The 17,934-nt window shown below is 40.5% G+C and overlaps 1 protein-coding gene across 7 annotated transcripts in view; it reads right to left on the bottom strand.

Moving 5' to 3' along the window:
* The window catches only part of LOC112130163 (zinc finger protein 806-like), a 32,238-nt gene that overhangs the window by 13,621 nt on the left and 683 nt on the right, over nt 1-17,934 (bottom strand). For 2 of the 7 annotated variants that reach the window (XM_063714835.1, XM_063714836.1), the window contains exons 1-2: nt 14,199-14,251; nt 10,531-10,657 (exon numbers count right to left, since the gene is read on the bottom strand). In XM_063714835.1, coding sequence (XP_063570905.1) covers nt 10,531-10,657; nt 14,199-14,213 — 142 coding nt within the window. In that variant the 5' untranslated portion in view covers nt 14,214-14,251. Of the gene's footprint in view, nt 1-3,807; nt 6,706-10,530; nt 10,658-14,198; nt 14,252-17,934 lie in introns of those variants that run through there. The other 5 variants (XR_010136719.1, XR_010136717.1, XM_063714834.1 and 2 more) reach the window with 4 other exon arrangements.

The following is a 17,934-nucleotide window of genomic DNA, read 5'->3' as shown; positions in this document are numbered from 1 at the left end:
GGCAAAAGGGAAATTTGGGGGCAAAGAAAATGTTTAACATGTTGAATGGACATTATTTACAAGGATATGTACATTTGTTAAAATAAATGTAGTTAAAGTCTGCACTTTATGTAAATTATACCTAAACAAAATGAGTTAAAAAAAAGACAAGACAGATCAGACACCTTTGGTAGCTGTTACTATGTGCTTCTATGGGCATTCTAGTGGAGGCATAGCCACTGATCCCAGTCTGCCAGCTGCATGCTGTCTGTATTTATTGCCTGCAATTGTATGAAGAACTAGTGTTAAGTAGCCAGTGAACCCAGCATCAGTTATTAAAATGACTATTATTTCTCCAACATATTTCAAGGCTGATAAACTGACTCACTCTATACATGTGGATCTGTTTTTGTACTCCTTATTCTTTTCCATTGATCTATTTTTTCTCTCCTGAGCTAATACTACACTGTATTAATTATAGAACATTTATAATAAATGTTGATCTCTGGTAGTGTAAGTCCACCAATGTTGCTCTTCATCAAATTTTATCATCACACATAAGGGACTTCTTTTTTTTTTTTTTTTTTTTGGAGACAGAGTCTCTCACTGCCACCTGGGCTGGAGTGCAATGTTGCGATCTCGGTTCATTGCAACCTCTACCTCCTGGGCTCAAGCCTCAGCCTCCTGAGTAGCTGGGATTACAGGTGCCTGCCTGCCACTATGCCCAGCTAATTTTTTGTATTTTTAGTAGACACGGGGTTTCACTATGTTGGCCAGGCTGGTCTCAAACTCCTGATCTCATGATTCACCCACCTTGGCCTCCCAAAATGCTGGGATTAGGACTAAGTTTTATAGGGAAAACATATAAGCCACGGGTCTGGAAGAGAACGCACAGGACCATAATTTCTCACACCACTTGAAGAAGCACCAGGGCCTGGGTGAAGCAGGAGATAGACCACACCTCACCCCTATCTTTTCATCCTTCTTAAAGAGCAATTGTGAAGGCATCCATGTTGGTGAGGAAACAAATTGACTATGCAGGTAATCTGGAATACTTAACTAAAGCAGACAATCTGGCTTTAGTTGTCAGATCAAATGACTAATTGATCTGACAGATTGACCAAAGCAGACAATCTGGCTTTAGTTGTCAGAGCTTCACAGAACGTGCATGAGAAAGCCAGGTTCTAACACCTCCCATCAGAAAGAGAAAGCCGCTGGGAAGTTGAGCTCATGTAAAGCCCTTCCCACTGAGGAATGTGAGAGTCTGAGGCTCCAGAGAGCTCCTCATCTAGGCATCCCAAAGGGAACTCCCAGAATTACCTTTGTACAATTCTGGTCTTTGCACACAATTGTTATTGTGATTGAAACATTTTGGATACATTTTATAAAAGACTCTTACATAGTAATGCTATGAATTTTCATGTGCCAATTTTGTGTGAAACCAATTTTTTGACCTGATCATTTTAAAACAGACTTCAATTGGTCAAATTTTACAGGCAGATTTGAATTTTATAAGTAAATAACATTATTCTCTAACATAAAAATAGTACCTTCTTTTTCCTTCCAACGATTACGTCTCAACATTTTTTATCTTGTCTTAATCCCACTGCATGAATCTGGGCCAGTGTTGTGACTTGCTTTAATCTTAGAATGTGGTGGAAGTATCATTGAGCCTGTTCTCTGATGAGGTCTTAAGAGATAACAGCTTTTGCTCTTGAAACCCAGGCACTATAGGACCAACACTAGATTGGTCTTCTGGAGGATGAGAAACCATGATGACAGAGAGAACTTCGTTGTCTCATCTATGACCATCATAAAACAGCCAGGCCCAGATGAGCCATCAGCTGAATGCAGATGCATGTACAAAGCCCAGTTAAGATAATCTAGCATGTTCCACAACAGAACTGCCCAGCTAAGGCCAACTGAACTTGCCAGCTCACACATCATGAGCTAAATAAATTTGTATTTAGAGCTACTCAGTTCTTGTGTGGGTTATGAGGCAGAAGCTGATAAGCATATTTAGGATAAATTATACATAAGCAGAGTCTGTTATGCTTTTATCAAATCATTGGATTTGACATGCTCATATTTATTTAGGATCTCTGAATCTACATTTGTAAATGAGTTTGGCTACCACTGATTGGGAGCTAGACTAATTTCTGCTTTTTCCATGCTACTTTGTTACAAGAGGAAAAGCAAACAATGTTATGAAGTAGGGAGACAATCCTGTTAGCATCATTTATTTAAAAACCTTAATGTGATATGCAAGGGCTGCTCCTGACCAAACTGGAGGATTGCCTGGGACACCTCCACCAAGACTGAGGGCTGATTCTGTCATGAGGGATTGTTGCACCCCTTGTAAACCCCAAAAGCTTCCTGGGAAAATGTGTATCCCAGATTTTTTCTCTAACCTACTGTTTGCAAGTAGGAAGACTGGAGTATGTGGTGGACGTGGACAATAATATGTGGACATTTTTATAGATCTAGATCATTGTTGAAGGAGCCATGTTATTCCATTATATGGGATGCCTTAATTTACTTAATCTCTTATACATGAAGCTTCAGGTTGTTTACAGTCTTCTCATTGCAAAATTCTTAGAATATATTTCTTTCTGAAACCATATTTTTCCACTCATGTAATTTCATCCTAAAAATACATTCTGAGAAGCAGGATCATTGGCTCAAAGACAATGCAAATTGTACATCTGATACATATAGACAAGATCCTCTCCAGCAACTTTGTACCTGTTTTTTTCCCCACCAATTTATGTAAGAACACTCATTTCCTCATTTCTACTGACACAGAATTTTTAAAATACTTCACTCTTATCCACCTTATCAGTAAGAAAATGACGCTTCAGGGATGGTTTTATTTGCACTTGAATGGCTATTCTATTTACAAACTATAACTGGCAGGAAAATGTAATGAAGGAAAAACTAGGAATAAACCATGATCCAAATGAAGAAACCTATAAGTCAATTAAAACAAAAAAGGAGATTGTTTTTGAAAAAAAATAAAAGACATTGTGGGCTGAGTGCAGTGGCCCACACTTGTAATCCCTGCACTTTGTGAAGCTGAGGTAGGAGGATCAATTCAAACCAGAATGAGACTAACCTGGGAAACAAAGCAAGACCCCATCTCTACAAGTAAATTTTTTAAAGAAAACATTAGCTGAAGATGGTGGTATATGCCTGTAGTCCCAGCTACTCAGGAGGCTGAGGCACGAGGATCACTGGAGCCCAAGATTTCAAGGCTATAGCAGCGAGCCATGATCAGGCCACTGCACTCCAGCCACCTGGGTGACAGAGCAACACCCTGTTTCCAAAAAAAAAAAAAAAGCAAAGAGATCTCCTCTCGAATTCATCTATTATCTCCCATTAAATGACAATTTTGGGAGGAAGTTGACAGAAAGAGCATCCTTTAAAAACCCATTATTATACAAGTCTGCTGAGAAGACTGCATCAGTCTGCAATGAACACTGTTGGTTTTTTACATGTTATTGCTCACTTTAGTAAATGTTAGTTTTATTCAATTAATTTTATTAAGACTAACCACAGAACACCTATTCTAGTTAATTTTTAATCGCATTTAAGGTGTGAGCTGACAAATTTATTCAGCTCCCATACTACGGAGTTTCTTTATTGTATGAGATTTCTTACATCTGCGGGTTGTACTTTTCAGTAAAGTTTTACCACAGTTATATCATCTTGAACATTTCTCTTTGGTGTACACACTAAAGAATGAAGGTTATCACTGGAGAAGTCCCATTCATACCATTTTAGATGGTTGCACTGCCACATCAAGCCATAAAGACTTAAAAGCTTTGAACTCTGAATTACAATGTTGCTTCTGTATGTGGACAATGAAACATATTGCTATAACAATATGTTTGACATTCTGTATGACAATGAAGCATATTGCTATGAAATCCCTCCATGCTAGTCAGGATGGCCTAGGCAATGCTGCAGTAACAAATAAACCACCAAAAATCTCAGTGGTGAGACACAATGAATTTTTATTTCTTATTCTAAAAAGAAATCCAACACAGATCAGATAGCGACCTTCTATCGACCCAGTCTGGAATAAGCAGCCTCCAAGGTCACCTTGGCAGGGATAGAGAAGCCTGAGTTTGTTTATAATGGCTAGACCTGAAAGTGGTTTTTATCACTTTTGCTCACATTCCATTGGCTAGAACTCAAACATGGGCACACTCTTAACTGCAAGAGTTACTGAGAAATAGAGTCTTATTATTTGCAAGGAAATGGAACCAGTGTGATAAACACAGCACTGCCTTTGCCACACCCTTCAAATGCCACTTTTGTAGAGCTTCTCGCCTGTGCAGAGAATCTCATGGAAAACCTGAGTACTAATATTCTTTCATAGTAAGAGCACCGGTTTCATTTCTGAGCACACTTTGGAAGGTTCTTCATACAGAGAGTATTGTTCTGTTGGGGACTAAAAAAAACTAAGGACTTTGGCTAAACTGAAGACCTTATCATAATCATCCCAATTATAATTTTCTTTCTGGACACACCCTTTAATGGAAATTTGACCTCTAACTACAAACACTACCACAAACCACCCATTTGTCAGGAGTAACCTACTTTGCCATTGTAGCATACAGAAGTTCTTGAAATCCACAAGCCTTGCCTGGCACACTCCAGTGCTGTGGGCTGACATTATCGATGGCAGTGTCCCTGTCTTTTGCTCCCCCAGCCCTCCCACAGGCTGAGTAAGCTTCTATTATCTGGAATACAGTGTGACTTCTGTTTTCCTAATTTAACCCTGGCTTACTACGTTTATAATGTTTCTCTCTGCTCATGTAGTCTTTGATGAGTCAGAAGGTCTTTGCCATGCTCACAATGTGTGTAATGTGTCTCATCTATATGCACTCTCTATTGGGCAAGGAGGTGCGAATTACGACTGAAGCCCTTACCAGATGCCTTACACTTATAGGGCCTCTGTCCTGTGTGGACTCTGAGCTGAACATGAAGATCTGAATTCCAGCTGAAGCCTTTACCACACTCATCACATTTATATGGTTTCTCTCTGGTGTGGTCACTTTGATGGAAGTGAAAATATGAACTGTAACTAAAGCACTTTCCACACACTTCACATTTATATGGTTTTTCTCCAGTGTGAACTCTCTGATCAGTGGGAAGAACAGAGCTATAAGCAAAATCCTTTCCACACACATTGCATTTGTACGGTTTCTCCCCTGTGTGGACTCTCTGGTGAATGTGAAGCTGTGTACTTTGGCTGAAGCCCTTTCCATACTCACCACACCTATAAGGTTTCTCCCCTGTGTGAAACCTCCAGTGGAGTTGAAGAACGGAGCTTGAACTAAAGCACTTGACACACTCACTGGATTTGTAAGGCTTCTCTCCAGTGTGGACTGTCTTATGGATAAGAAGTTTGGAGCTCTGTTCAAAGCCCTTCCCACACTCTTCACAATTTGTAAGGCTTTTTCCCTGTGTGTACTCGCTGATGAATACAAAGAAGTGACCTAAATCCAAACGCTTTCCCACATACGTCGCATTTGTAGGGCATCTCACCTGTGTGGACTCGATGATGGCTGTGAAGGGAAGAGTTGCACCTGAAGCCCTTGCCACATTCTTTACATTTGTAGGGATTGTCTCCTGAGGGGAATTTCTGACATCTGGGAAGGTCTGAGCTCTGTTAGCAGCCTATGGGCCATTCGTAGAATTCATAGGGAGTCTCTCCTGAGTGGGTTTTACAATGAACGATAAGATATTGGCTCTGACTTAAGTTCTTTCCATGCTGGTCACATTTATAAGATTTTTCTCCTAGGTGAGTGCTGTGATGGACACGAGGATCTGTATCATCTGCAAAGGTCACCTCACAGTTATTACATGTGAAAGGCTGTGGTAAAACATGGGCCGCATGATGTTGTTCAACTGTTGATTTCATACTCAAGTTTTTCCCACAGTTGTGGTGTCTACCAGGGTCCTCCCCTTTACGTTCTTGGGACTCATGATGATCACGTGAGGTCCAATTGAGGCTGTCATCATGCCGAGCACGTCTGTACAATTTCTCTTCCACGTAAATTCCCTTATATCTTCCCTGAGATTTCTGGGGCTCGGTCATTATGTTGGCTTTCCTCCAAGATTCTGGGGTAAGAACGTGTGTCAGGCTTTGCCGTGCTGTGATGTCTTGATTTTTGATAATGGCATTTACTACATAGTTTCCGTTTTCAGAAATCTGAAGAGACATGCCTGCCCACTCTTCACAGAGGGAAACATCTTCTAAATGTGGGGAACACTGTTCTTTAAGGTTCATGATATAATCCTGACTCACACTTAAATCCTGGATCCTTTGTTTCCAAATCTGCCAGCAATGAAGCACTTCTTGAGAAAGGTAATTTAACCCCTTTTCCTGAAGATTCAAAATGTTGTTTTTAATCCCGTCTCTCATGAGAAGAAAGAGAATTTGTGAATCACCTGTCCAGAGGTTTTGAGAAAATGAAATATGATGGGGTGGGAAGTTGTCCCTGGCTTCTACTGACATGTGAAACAGTTAGAGCCACAGTAATTCTAACCTGAGCTGCTAATTAGAAATCAAGTATTGTAGGGAAATTAGGAGAAATCTTGGCCAGGTGCAGTGGCTTATGCTTGTCATAGCAACACTTTCAGAGGCTGAGGTGGGAGGATCACTCAAGCTCAGGAGATCAAGACCAGGCTGGGCAGTATGGTGAGAGCCCATCTCTACAAAAAAATTAAAAATTGGCTCGGTTTTGCCTATGATCCCAGCTACTTGGAAATCTGAGGTTGGAGGATTGCTTAATCCTGGGACGCAGAGGCTGCAGTGATCCAAGATTGTGCCACTGTATTCCAGCCTGGGTGACAGAGCAAGACCTTTCAACCCCCACACAGCAAAAAAGAATAAAAGGAAATCTTAGGAAAAATTTATGAAGGAAGAAATTCACCTCCCCTCTATAAGAGTAGTCAATAAAAAGACTTTAATAATCTTGCTACAAAAGGTATGGGAAAGGCTCCCATTTTATGTAGTATATGTGTGTATAGAAATAATACATATTGATGGAGTGTTTTTTATATGTTGGGCAGAGGAAGGGACACAAAGTGTCACAAGAGGTTTCAGAAACAAGCAAGTCCTATCTCCTGATGGCTTCCCTTCCTTCACATCACTGTCATATGGAGGACTATCATGTATGTTTGTGTACAACCTGCACAACTGTACATGGTGAGCCTTAAGGGGATGGGGATAAAAAGGCAATGTTGATTGAAATAGGGATAAACACTGTGAAACATGGTCCTGGCATTGTGCTGGGATGCATATGTAAACCTCTGAGACAAGCTTTAAGAGACAGCCTTTTTATGTTCCCCGACGTTCTTTGTCTTCATGAAAAGATAGAGACCACTCAGATCCTATAATCCATTTCCTTAAGTTCTGACCTTTTAAGTTATTGCAGAATCTCAAACAGCCATGACTATGAGAATGGGGAACAGATACTGTGGCACTGTCAATGGCCTGGCACCCAGGGCAGCAAGACTGTGGTATAACAAACAGGGGGCTGAGGCAGAAGAGGACGATCATATTTTTGGGACCCTATGATGGGTTTCAAAATGGCATGAATATCATGGTCAAGTCCCACTGGATACTGCTTCTGGTTTAAGGTCCTTTCTGGGTTGTTTTATTGAAAGTGACTTTAGTTTATAAGATAGTATCAGGGAAAGGGAGACCATGAGCTGCCCCAAATGGGCTTTAAGCAGTGGTTTCCCAATTGTTCTGATTGTAACCCACAATAAAATCAGCACTGTGATTCAGTAGGAATAGGCACGAACATCAACACAGACTGCTCACTAAAACAGAAGTTTTATCAGCTGATACTTACATATGATGTGCAATGCACTTTGATAAATTCTTTTGTTTTCTGTTCTATTAATCTATTTTCCTTTTTAAAAATTGCTAGTTATGACACAGTAATTTGATTTCAGGACTCACCAAGAGGGTTTTATCCTGCAGTCTGAGAAACAACTGCAGGGATATGCAGATTTATGTAGAAGGTCCTGTGTTTACAGATTACACTTTCGTTTCACGAGGTTATTTATTAAAAACACAGGACCTAGGGCAAGATTAGGAGGGCTCAAATCCTAGTTCTTCTTATAAGCTGTGTGATCATGGGCAACTTATTAATTCTGTGACTCAGTTGTTTCATCCATTGATATGGTTTGGCTGTGTCCCCACCCAAATCTCTTCTTGAATTGTAACTCCCATAATTCCCAGGTGTCATGTCCCATAATTCCCACATGTCACAGCCCCCACACAGAGTCCCTACCAGGGCACCACCTAGTGGAGCTGTGAGACGAGGGCCACTGTCCTTCAGACCACAGAATGCTAGATCCGACAGCTTGCACCGTGTGCCTGGAAAAACCACAAACACTCAACACCAGCCCACAAAAGCAGCCGGAAGGGAGACTATACTCTGCAGAGCCACAGGGATGGAGCTGCCCAAGACCATGGAAACCTATCTCTTATATCAGCGTGACCAGGATGCAAGACATGGAGTCAAAGGAGATCACTATTGAGCTTTAAGATTTGACTGCCCTATTGGATTTCAGACTTGCATGGGGCCTGTAGCCCCTTTGTTTTGGCCAATTTCTCCCATTTGGAACAGCTGCATTTACACAATGCCTGTACCTGCACTGTGTCTAGGAAGTAAATACATTGTTTTTTTATTTTACAGGCTCATAGATGGAAAAGACTTGGCTTTTCTCAGATGAGACACTGGACTGTGGACTTTTGAGTTAATGCTGAAATGAGTTAAGACTTTGTGGGACTGTTGGGAGGCATGATTGGTTTTGAAATGTAAGGGCATAAGATTTGGGAGGGGCTGGGGTGGGATAATATGGTTCGGCTGTGTCCCCACTCAAATCTCATCTTGAATTGTAACTCCCACAATTCCCATGTGTCATGGGAGGAACCCGGTAGGAGGCGATTGAATTATGGGGGCGGGTCTTTCCTGTGTTATTCTCATGATACTGAATGAGTCCCATGAGATCTGATGGTTTTTAAAAGGGAGATTCTGAATGGGCGCAGTGTCTCACACCTGTAATCCCAGCACTTTGGGAGACCAAAGTGGGTTGATCAGGAGGTCAAGGGATTGAGACAATCCTTGCCAACATGGTGAAACCCCGTCTCTACTAAAAAATACAAAAATTAGCTGGGCATGGTGGCGCATGCCTGTATTCCAAGATACTGTGTTGGCTAAGGCAGGAGAATTGCCTGAACTTGGTAGTTGGAGGTTGCAGAGATTCAAGATAACACCACTGTACTGCAGCCTGGCTACAGAGCCAGACTCTTTCAAAAAAAAAAAGGGGGGGGGGCGGTTACCCTGCATAAGCTCTCTTCTCTTGTCTACCACCATGTGAGACGTGCCTTTCACCTTCCACCATGACTATGAGGCCTTCCCAGGGATGTGGAACTGTAAGTCCCAAAACATGTCTATCTTTTGTAAATTGCCCAGTCTTGGGTATGTCTTTATCAGCAGTGTGAAAACAGAGTAATACGTCCATAAAAGAGGGATAATAGCAGTAACTATCTGTATTAGTCCATTCTCATGTTGCTAATAAAGACATACCCAAGACTGGGTAATTTATAAAGGAAAGAGGTTTAATTGACTCATAGTTCCATGTGGCTGTGGAGGCCTCACAATCATGGCAGAAGGTGAAGGAAGAGCAAAGAGACATCCTACATGGCAGCAGGCAAAGAGAAAGCCTGTGCAGGAGAACACCAATTTATAAAACCATCAAATCTCATGAGACTTATTCACTCTCATAAGAACAGCACAAGAAAGACTCCTGCCCCATGATTCAGTTACCTCCTACCAGGCCCCTCCTACAACATGTGGGAATTATGGGAGCTACAATTCAAGATGAGACTTGGGTAGGGATATAGCCAAACCATATCTCTATCTCATAAACTATACTTAGGTAACACATAACTGTATATGAACCTCTGAGAAATGAAAACGAGGTTAGATATTTATCAAAAAGTAATCAAATAAACCAACACTTAGATTACACTTAGTACATACAAGTAAGTGTTGGCTATTGTAACTGCCAACCAAACCAATGTTCTCCCTTGGTTCCTTTAACACTGGCTTATCCGAAACAGTGGATAAACATTGATTTTTCTGCAGAAGCAAACCATAGGTCAAGGCTCTTGGTGATGTGTGAATTTTATGTCTCATTCTGAGAAATATGAGGAAAGAATGAGAGCCTAAATGTGTGATTAGGGAAGGGAGTGCTTACTAACTGCATTGAATGCCCACAGGCCAGGGGAATGAGATTTGGGGAGAGCTCCCTCAGAAAACCATCGCAAGGGGCCAGTTCCTCACATTGATCTGTAAAAACTCATTAACTGCAGGGTTCTAACCTGCACATGCATCTCTTAGGAGTTTTCTTTCCAGTGGTCAAAGTTTCTTTTTGTGATCTAACTGGAGTTTTCTATCTGGTATGAAATGACGATTTCAGGACACAGGTCCAGTGGTCTGATGCTCAGTTACTCACCCAGTGAGATGAGGTTCCTGAAGTTTTCCATCATCACGTCTTGGTACAGGTTTACCTGGGTTTTATCCAATAGAGCCAGCTCTTCCTTAGTGAAGACAATAGCCATGTCCTTGAATGTCACCCTTTCCTAAAACATCAACCGCATGCCACGTCAATCATCCACACAAATGACTGGTCCTAGTCTGTTTGGGCTGCCTTAATAAAATACCACAGTCTGATTAGGTTAAACAAAATAAACTAACTTCTTACTGTTCTGGAGTTTGGAAAGTCTAAGATCAAGTACCACCAAGATAGGTTTCACTCAGGTTTCTTCTCTTGGCTTGTAGACAGCTGTCGTCTCACTGTGTCCTTACATGGCAGAGGGAGAATGAGAGCAAGCTCTGTTGAGGCTCTCTCATAAGGACATTAATCCTATTGGATCAGGGATTCCCAAAGGACAACATTAATCAAATTATAAAATAAGGCCCAGGAAATAGGCACAGATAAATCTATACTAAGTTGTTGTGCCAATACACAAGTCTAGTTCTGTTCCATGATTTCATTTCTCATCACACACCAAGATTTGGTATTTTCACTTTTTCATGGCAGATTAATCTATTCTTATCATGTTAAAAGGAACTAAGAAGACAGGGTAACTAAAAGCCTGGCTCCTAGATTCAAAAAACACAATAGAGAAAAGGGAGATTATTAGGATAATTAAGAACACTTGGATATCAACTAGGTATTAAAAAATAGTGGTATCAATGTGAAATTTCTTGAGTACATTAGCAATAATGTGGAAATGTAGGAACATGCTCTTACTCTTAGGAGATACAAGCTGAAATACTTAGGGATGAATTATAATAATGCCTGCAATTTATCCCCAACTGGGTCATCAAAATAAAATACAGATATGTGTGTATATACGTATATTATGCATATGTTTGTGGGTGATTGTCAACAATTGGTGAATCTAGGTGAAGATTACACATTAAGCTATTCTTTCATTTTCCTGATAAATTGAAATTTCTCAAAATAAAAGGATGTGGGGAATAATCTGATATTAATAACCATCTCCTAATCAAGAACCAATTTTTACATAAAATATTTCTATCGCTGCATATATCACACTGCTCAGAGTTAAGTATTTACAGATATGTTCTCTCAACAGACTCTGCATCTCTAAATAACGCAGAGCTTTCAAACGAAAGTTGTAAGCAGTTACAAAGGACTTCACAAAGAATATGTTCCTAACAATTGTCCAATTACTAAAATCTGACAATGATTAAAAACAAAATCTAGGGGAGTCAGCACCGTTGTCCTAATAGCATCACTCTCTCAGTAACAGTACTGTATACCTTCTTCTGTGGGAGGCAACAAAATTGAATTGGAGTTAATCATTCAGGAAATACAGATACCCTGAAGTCTACTTGGGGTGTTCAAATGTAGGGAGAAGGGGTTAGGGATAGAGGTTCACCCAGCCTACGCCCCATTCTCCCTTCTCTGCCTCAACTATAGAGCCTGGGAAAACAAAACACTCATTTCTCCACCACCCTTGTAGCTGGATGGATGCCTTGTAGGAAGCCTAGGCAGCTATTGTCATAGGATGCAGATACAAGGAGAGCCCCAAAATATTAAGAAACCAAATTTTTCAACGAATAAACACTTGCAAAAACCTATAAATCTTTTCCTGTCTGAAGTATTCTTGTATAACCATCCATGAAGTATTCTTGTAAAACCTTGAACCTGAATCTCTTCAAGCATCTGGTGCTTCCACTTACAAAAAATACTGTGGATAGATAACACATTGAAAGATAAGAAAAGGAAGCAAACAAATGTATTCCAAATGTGGGAAAGAACACAGGACACCAAACTTGGTTTCTACAACAAGGCAATAGCAGGAGAGAATAAAGTACAGGGGCAGATTTCTCTAGATTAAAAGAGATTATGAGATACAACAGCCAACTATATGATAGTATAGACCTTGGTAAGATCCCATTTGAACAAATCAACTGTTAAAAAATTTTTTGAGATAATCAGGGAAATTTGGTTATTGTCTGGGTATTAGATAATCCCAAATAATTATTGATTATCTCATTAGTCAATTTTTAAGAAATACATACTAAAATACATAGAGGATGTGGTAAATTAGATTGCTGTTTAGAAATATCCTCTTCCATGCTCACTAATCCCACTAAAGGACCAGAGTGTGTTTTCTTACCCCTTTAGTTTTGACTTGGCAATGTAACTTACTCTGGCTACCAAAATGAAGCAGAAGTGAGAATGTGCCAGTTCTAACCTGGGCCTTGACAGATCTCACGCGTTCACTTGCTCTCTTGTCCCTCTGTCTTCACTATGAGGGCACACCCAAGCTAACCAAAACCAGCAGAGTGCTACCAAATATTCATGGCATCGGCTTTAGTTCCAGGCCATAACCATTGACGACACTGTTATAGGAGGCTGGAAAAATGGTGACCTGGATGTACTGGTGAACATTTGGTAAACTGTTGCTCTAATTTAGAAGATAGAAAATGTACCTAATGAATCCTGGACTTGGGCAAGATGGTTTCCAGGCAGAAGGATAAAAGTGTGAGCTCATTCATTTTAGTTGCATATAAAATAAAGTACTATAAAAAAGTGATGTGCTCAGAGAAAAACCAATACAGTGTAAAATAACATGCCTCTTAAAATACTCTGGGAAAGAAAAAAATGAAAAAGAGATTAAGCAAATCTCTTTGGCAAAAAGTTAACCATTGAAACTGCATGATGGGTACTGCAAGTGGAGATTCATAATACCATTTGTTCTTTTTGTGTACTTTCATAATTAATTTTTTTATGATTAAAAGAAAATCCTTCCTCCACACTGTGATGGTGTTTTTAATGTGACAACTTGGCTAAGCTACAGTCCTCAGTTATTGAATCAAACACAAATCTAAGTATTGCTATGAAGATAAATTGTAGATGTGATTAAAGTCCATAATCAGTTTACTTTAAGGGAGATTATTCTAACTAATCTGAGTATGTCTGATTCAAAAAACTGAAAGGTCTTATGAGCAGAGCGGAGGCTTCCCTGGGAGGTGGAGAAATTCCACCCATAGACAGCGGCTTCAGTCTGTGTCTAAGAGTCCTGGCCATCCTTCCTGAGGGACTGCCATGTGGATTTTGGACTTGCCTAGTTAGACCCCGTAATCATATAAGTCAATTACTTATGATAAATCGCTTAATATATATCTCTTAGTGGTTCTGCCTTGCTGGTTGAACTCTGACTAATACATACCCATTCAAATCTTGTTACTTATTGAACAAGACCAGTGACATTTAGAGTATGGTCATGTATATGCTGCCCATGCACTCGGATGCTGCGGCAACACCAAATTGCTATAAAAGTTTCTGAACTTACTCTTGATTCTTTTTCCCTCATGGGGCAGTGATAAGCAGTTCATGGACTGGTACTGGCACATGAACCACACTTAGAGGAGCACCAAAGTAGATATCTTGAAATCTGTGAGTTTGTTTCTTACTTCTATAAAGGGAGTCAAACCACCTGCTTCACAAAGTCATTCTTAGCAAGATGAAGTACCTAATACATAGTAGTCACTCAAAAAATGCTGACCTCCTTTCAGAAAACAGAAGTGTCTGGTTCCTCAGAATGAACAGTATATTTAAAGACAAAGAAACCTTTCACTTACCTGGAACTTAATCATACCGTCTTCCTTTTGGAAAGGGCAGGATTCTGGAAAAGCAGAACTGCAAAGAAGAAAGAATCCATGAGATCATGGATTCAACAAGTTATAAATGAACATTGATTCCTTCCTTATCTGAACAAATTTCTCACAATTTTTTCTCTCCCTAGATATCATCTCTTCTCATTCTGAACAGACTGAACTCCCACCTCCTCAAGACTTCCCTAGATTTGTCCGCAGTCCCTCAATCTCAGACCACTGTGTAACTCCTATCTCTCTCCTCAAGCTTTTGGGTCAAAACCTGCACATTCTTTTCCTTTTCTCAGACTTGTGAATGAACTGACATAATCTACATCTGAATTACGCTGGAAAAAAGGATCCAGAATTGCTGAATAAGGGAGCAATCTCAGGGCTAGGCAGAGTGGCTCACGCCTGTAATCCCCAGCAATTTGGGAACCCGAGATGGGTGGATCACTTGAGGCCAGGAGTTCGAAACCAGCCTGGCCAACATGGTGAAACCCTGTCTCTACTAAAAATACAAAATTAGCTGGGCTCGGTGGCGGGCACCTGTAATCCCAGCTACTCAGGAGGCTGAGGCAGGACAATCACTTGAACCTGGGAGGCAGAAGCTGCAGTGAGCTGTGCTTGCACCACTGCACTCCAGCCTGGGCAAAAGAGACAGACATTGTCTCAAAAAAAAAAAAAAAGAAAAAAAAAAAGAGAGCAATCTTAGGATGACAGGGGCCTTCTGCTATTTCCACTTTCACATGCAAGACTTGATCTTGTATGGCCAGGCATGTGGTCTAAAGAACTTGCGATTAGCCAAGATATACAAATTAAATCCCAATTTTTATTATTATGCTAATCAATAATACAAATTTTTAAACATCTACACCTTGACTCTTGGCTTCCTAAACTATCTCTCCAGCACCCATTCTATCCCTTGCTTTTGCAAATATTGATGACACACCTATGACATATAAGACACATCCTCTGCTCTGGAAATGCTCATCGTATACTGAACTATACATGCTCTCAGACTGCACGTAGCAAAGTAGATAGACAGACCTTCTAAGCTTGCCACTTCATATACACTAAAGCCCCTTCCTGTTCTGCTTATATCAGTGGATTCCCTTGCCAATTAGCTTCCAGTTGGGTTTAGCCAATGGGGAAAGCCAGCAAGAGATCCAGGGAAGGGACAAGAGTGAAGTCAGAATATTTATTCCCCCAAATTTTTCCCTACAGGTTGCTGTGGAATGGCTATGTTCCATATCCATTGACCAAAGGTCATGGCCACCATCAGGCAGCTGTCATCCAATAAATATTTCTTCAGGTTTTAGCGACTGCTTCCTCCCTTAGCCCTTCAGTCCAAAAGGCAGTAAGTTACCCTGCTATCACCAGCTCTGAAATATTGCCATATCCTTTGTTGATTACCACAGCCTGCCTAAAACTTTATAGATTGTCCTTTTATTAAGCTCTTCTCAAATTACCCCATTTGAGTGTTCTGTTTATTTTTTATTGGGATTCCATCAGATAAACCCTGTAAACACAATTGCCTTTCGCCTTTGTGGAGAAACTTACTGTATAAAATTGGCACTTTAAGCACTGTGGAAACTCCAAAGATTAAAAAATAAAAGCCAAAAACCAGGTTTCTGCCTTCTAAGATAGTGCTTCTCACACTATCTGTGATAAAGGACTAGTTTTTTTATTATTATTACTGTTACTTTCAGTCTGTCACAGACTGATATTTTGGTAAGATACACTAAAAAGAAATTACTGGAAAAAGGAAATTAAGAAGGTCTGCAAATTAAAGCCCAATTGTTATTATTATGTTAATCAATAAGACAAAATTTTAAACATCTACAATCAAGTTCTCAAATTATCTGGTCACAGACTAATATCATTTATTGGCACCGGTCTGTTGGCTACTCTTTGAATTGCAGCTCACAGGGTTATAGAATCAGGTTAATAGAATATGAAATGTCTTTATGGTAAATCCTTGGACTCTTTTTCTCTCCTTTACTACCTTTAAGAGACATCATTAATCACTTCTTATTTTGGGCTCCAACAAAGGCCAAAATAAGGAATGTTCAAGTCATTAATACAGCATGAATTAAATCATTTTGCAATAGTTAAGACCTACCGAGGAAACACTCCTCCTTTCCCCTGTCAAAAAACTACAAATCCTAAAAAAAAAAAAAAAAAAAAAAAAAAACAAGCCGTAGTCTTTTTCCACTGTACTTGCTAAGGATCTTATCATTTAAGAAGCACTCAATCAATGTTTCTTAATATTAACAAACGCACAAATAGAATTGGCTTGGATATTATATATTAGATACACGTGCAAAGACATAAACTCAACCTCTACTTCCAGTACCTGTTCTCACTTAAGAGGCAATAATGGGACAGGTTTATTTTCAAGCACACATCTCCACACATGCAGTCACACATATATGGTTGAGGGTTTGGTTTCCTGAATTTCTGGCTTCAGACACTCCCTGCCTGTGTGAACTATGGGCCATGGCAGGAACCAGATGGCACATTCAAATTTGAGGGGAGTTTAATAAACAGACGGCTTACAATGGTGTTGGCTGGGGGTAAGGAAATCAGAGTGGATAAGGCTCTATTCTGGGAAGTGACAGGGAGGTGCCATTATACTACCTGGGCCTTAAGAGGTAAGGGGAGGGAGCAGTCCCTGGAGCCTGGAACTGAGAGGACTGTGTGGCCAGGACCACCAAAACCATGACCTGTTGTTTAGAAGGGCAGCTAATCTGTGACAATCCTGCAGAGAGAGAACTCGGGGACAAGATCCTCCAACTCACACTTCTTCCTCTCTCCAAACTTTCCTGTTGAGACTTCCCATTGGCCAAAGACAAGCAAGGCCAGAAGGCAATGGCGGCCTTTCAGGGCAGACAGCAGGGTGGAAAATGTGGTGAGCCAAAAGCATGGGACACATGGCACCTCAGGACTCTTGTTTTTTTCCCTATCTGCCAAAGTCCACACAGCTTTCTCACACAAATGTCTTTCTCATCCCTCAACCTGACAACTACTCTGATCTGAGGAACACATCACGAATGAGACCAGATGCCCATATCAACCTCTTCAGCGAATGAAGACCTAGAGGAAAAGTGCAGCTGAATCTGGAACTGCAATTGTTCAGAAACACGATCAGAAATGTAATAAAAGCTGCTATTACACCTAAAATAATTAACACTAAATCTCTAACTTTATCAAATATACAGAGAGCATTCAAATTTCAAATTCGTTGAGTGTAATTTAACACTTACATTTGCTCATGTGCTTTATAATACTCAAATTCTGTACTCCCTGGCTCACAGCATGTGAGGTGAGAATGGAGTTAATAATTTGGGGACGTTCTTTTCTTTTCTTTTCTTTTTTTTTTTTTTTTTTTTTGAGACAGAGTCTCACTCTGTTGCCCAGGCTGGAGTGCAGTCACGCGATCTCAGCTCACTGCAAGCTCCGCCTCCCGGGTTCACACCGTTCTCCAACCTCAGCCTCCGGAGTAGCTGGGACTACAGGCGCCTGCCACCACGCCCGGCAAATTTTTTGTAATTTTTTTTTTTTAGTAGAGACAGGGTTTCACCGTGTTAGCCAGGATGGTCTCGATCTCTTGACCTCGTGATCCACCCAAAGTGCTGGGATTACAGGAGGGAGGCACCGCGCCAGGCCTGGGACCGTTCTTTTCAAAATGTATGCGGTGATATTAAACTCCTGAGTTATT

The sequence above is a fragment of the Pongo abelii genome, chromosome 14, assembly GCF_028885655.2.
Source record: "Pongo abelii isolate AG06213 chromosome 14, NHGRI_mPonAbe1-v2.0_pri, whole genome shotgun sequence".
Taxonomy (NCBI): Eukaryota; Metazoa; Chordata; class Mammalia; order Primates; family Hominidae; genus Pongo; species Pongo abelii.
This window is presented reverse-complemented; position numbering and strand designations above follow the sequence as displayed.